We start from the raw sequence: 2,500 nt of genomic DNA, 5'->3' as shown, positions 1-2,500 counted from the left end.
GGGAAGGCACGGAACCCTAAACACTCTAACGTTTCGTTCGCGTAGAACATCTTCAGAGAGTGTGTGGAAAACTGTAATTGAAGTTTATGTACCAAGCTTAGTTATCTTGTCGGATACTTGGGAAAGGTCGTTTTTCTGGCCTGTTCTAGAATTAGAATACTAGTATGTTTTGCTAAATTGACAAATCTCCTCGAAATATACTCGTATGTTGATTCTACAATTCTTCCAGTGAATTTATTAAAACCTTTATGTAGTACTTCGGCTCCTCTCCAGTTTGGTAAATGATAGAACTTTTCCGTATGAACTACTAAAGAATTAGACGTCTTATGCACCTTTGTGTCTTTCTTATGTTCATAGATTATTTTATTTGATCCCCTTGATGATTCGCCATAATATGCCATTGTGCAACCATTACATGAGATTTTGTATACGACACTGTTTTCGGAATTAGTTCTCTTTTCGGAAGTTTTTACCAAATCACCTATCCTCTTTTTTTTTTTTTTTTTTTTGGGGGGGGGCTATTTCTATACCTGTTTTTGTTCAATATTTGTCTATTATTTGTGAATTTTCTGAACCAGGTACTGATATAAAATTGGCAGTATTTTTAACATTCTCTCTTTCTTTCCACGATTAAAAATATCTATTGCTTTTCTTTTTATTCTCCTCAACACTTCCGCTGTGTAATAGAGTTTGTCAAAGGTTTTCATAATATAATCAAATTCTTCTTCTATGTATTCTTTGCTACATATTCGTAGTGCCTTAAGATAAAAGCCTATTACTATACCACTCTTTGTCCTATCATCATGTGCGGAGAAGTAATACACCAAATCCTCTTTGTTTGTTTTCTTTCTGTATACTGAAAAAGTCACAGTTTTCCCTACTCGTCGTATTAATGTATCTAGGAAGGACAATTGTCCATTTTGTTCCTCTTCTACTGTAAACTGGACATCGCTGTTGACCCCGTTAAGCATTCTCACTTTATTATTTTCGTTAGTGTTTTCGGGGATGATAGCGAGAACGTCGTCTACATATCTAAACCAGTGTGATCCTCTATCATTAAATCTGACAAAGTTTTCTTTTTCCAATAACTCCATGTATAGAGAGACCATCACTGCATTTAAAGGGCTACCCATAGCGAGACCTCTGTGTTGTTCATACTCGTCGCCATTAAAAGTAAACGCACGTAAATCTACGCATAAGTCTATCAATTCTATATATTCTTGTTTTCTTACGGGTAGATCAGCATCGTTCATATCTTTTATTACTCTTTGTACTGCCTCTAACGCACCGTCGTTGGAAACATTCGTAAGTAAAGCCTTAACGTCATAGCTTACTAACTTTTTCACCATGAAATCTAACTCCTTTAGTCTTGCCAAAAAGATCGTTGGAGTTTTTCAAATGTGTATTACTGATCGACCCCATTGCCTGAGATAACGGTTTGGCTAGACATTTCGCTAGTCTGTGGGGTGCACAGCCAACCCCTGAAGTTATGGGTCTCATTAGAGCAAAAAAAAAATGTAGGTTTCGCAACGAGTGAAGCATATAAATTCAAAATACATGCCAGAAAATTTCTTAATATAACTGAAAAAGGAAAGAAATTAATGGGACTTTTGGAAGAAGACCCCAATCCTCCTAGGATGCGCGGTATACCAGAAATTCACAAACCTAATTCTCCAATGCGACCCATAACATTACTATTATCCTGTTATGCAATTGCTTAAATCCATGTACATCTACATTGGATGTCAATTTCTTATATATATGCTTTTTTTCTTTTCTTTTTTCTTTTTCTTTTTTATTCATTAGTAACTCTGGGGACAGTGATGGTAGCTGTGCCTAGCATCTGTTGTAAGACAATACCTATATACCTCTATGCCTGCCCTTGAGTTATGAATTATTCAGTCTATATTTGTGCCTGCATACCTGTGTACCCATGGTGCAAAGGGTACATGGCGATTGTTTATGTAAAATTAATGGATGCTTACACTCAGAATCATATTGTACTTATAGTAGACAAAAGAAATATATAAATGAATATAGGTCATAGAGATGTGTTGCCAATCCTCAACTATCGGCCCGACAAGTCGAACTAATTAAAGACAAGAATCCAGAGCAGTCTTTATCTTCATACCTCCAACTAATATTGCTTTCCCTTGAGTTATGAATTATTCAGTCTATATTTGTGCCTGCATACCTGTGTACCCATGGTGCACAGGGTACATGGCGGTAGGATCCAATGGACACCTATTGTGTGATCTGACACTCGGTCAGGGGATCTGAACTTTTGCCACCGGTTCCGGGTGCACTACTTCCATGCTTGATAACAAATACAAGCTTCATCATAACCATAATCTATAGTTCTAATTTAGTCATATTTTTTGTGTAAATATGTGGTTGTTTATGTAAAAGTAATGAATGCTTACACTCAGAATCATATTGTACATATAATAGACAAAAGAAATATCTAAATTGATATAGATTATAGATTAAATATAGAATA

The 2,500-nt window shown here is 35.7% G+C and overlaps 1 protein-coding gene across 1 annotated transcript in view; it reads left to right on the top strand.

Moving 5' to 3' along the window:
* The first annotated feature begins 1,823 nt into the window (after positions 1-1,823).
* The window catches only part of LOC143017574 (uncharacterized), a 1,474-nt gene continuing 797 nt past the window's right edge, over positions 1,824-2,500 (top strand). The window contains exons 1-2 of the mRNA XM_076172361.1: positions 1,824-1,848; positions 2,216-2,266. Of these exons, the coding sequence (XP_076028476.1) occupies positions 1,824-1,848; positions 2,216-2,266 (76 nt within the window). The remainder of the gene's footprint in view (positions 1,849-2,215; positions 2,267-2,500) is intronic.

This window comes from Oratosquilla oratoria, chromosome 32, assembly GCF_046742065.1.
Source record: "Oratosquilla oratoria isolate Oo_2021 chromosome 32, ASM4674206v1, whole genome shotgun sequence".
Taxonomy (NCBI): domain Eukaryota; kingdom Metazoa; phylum Arthropoda; class Malacostraca; order Stomatopoda; family Squillidae; genus Oratosquilla; species Oratosquilla oratoria.
This window is presented reverse-complemented; position numbering and strand designations above follow the sequence as displayed.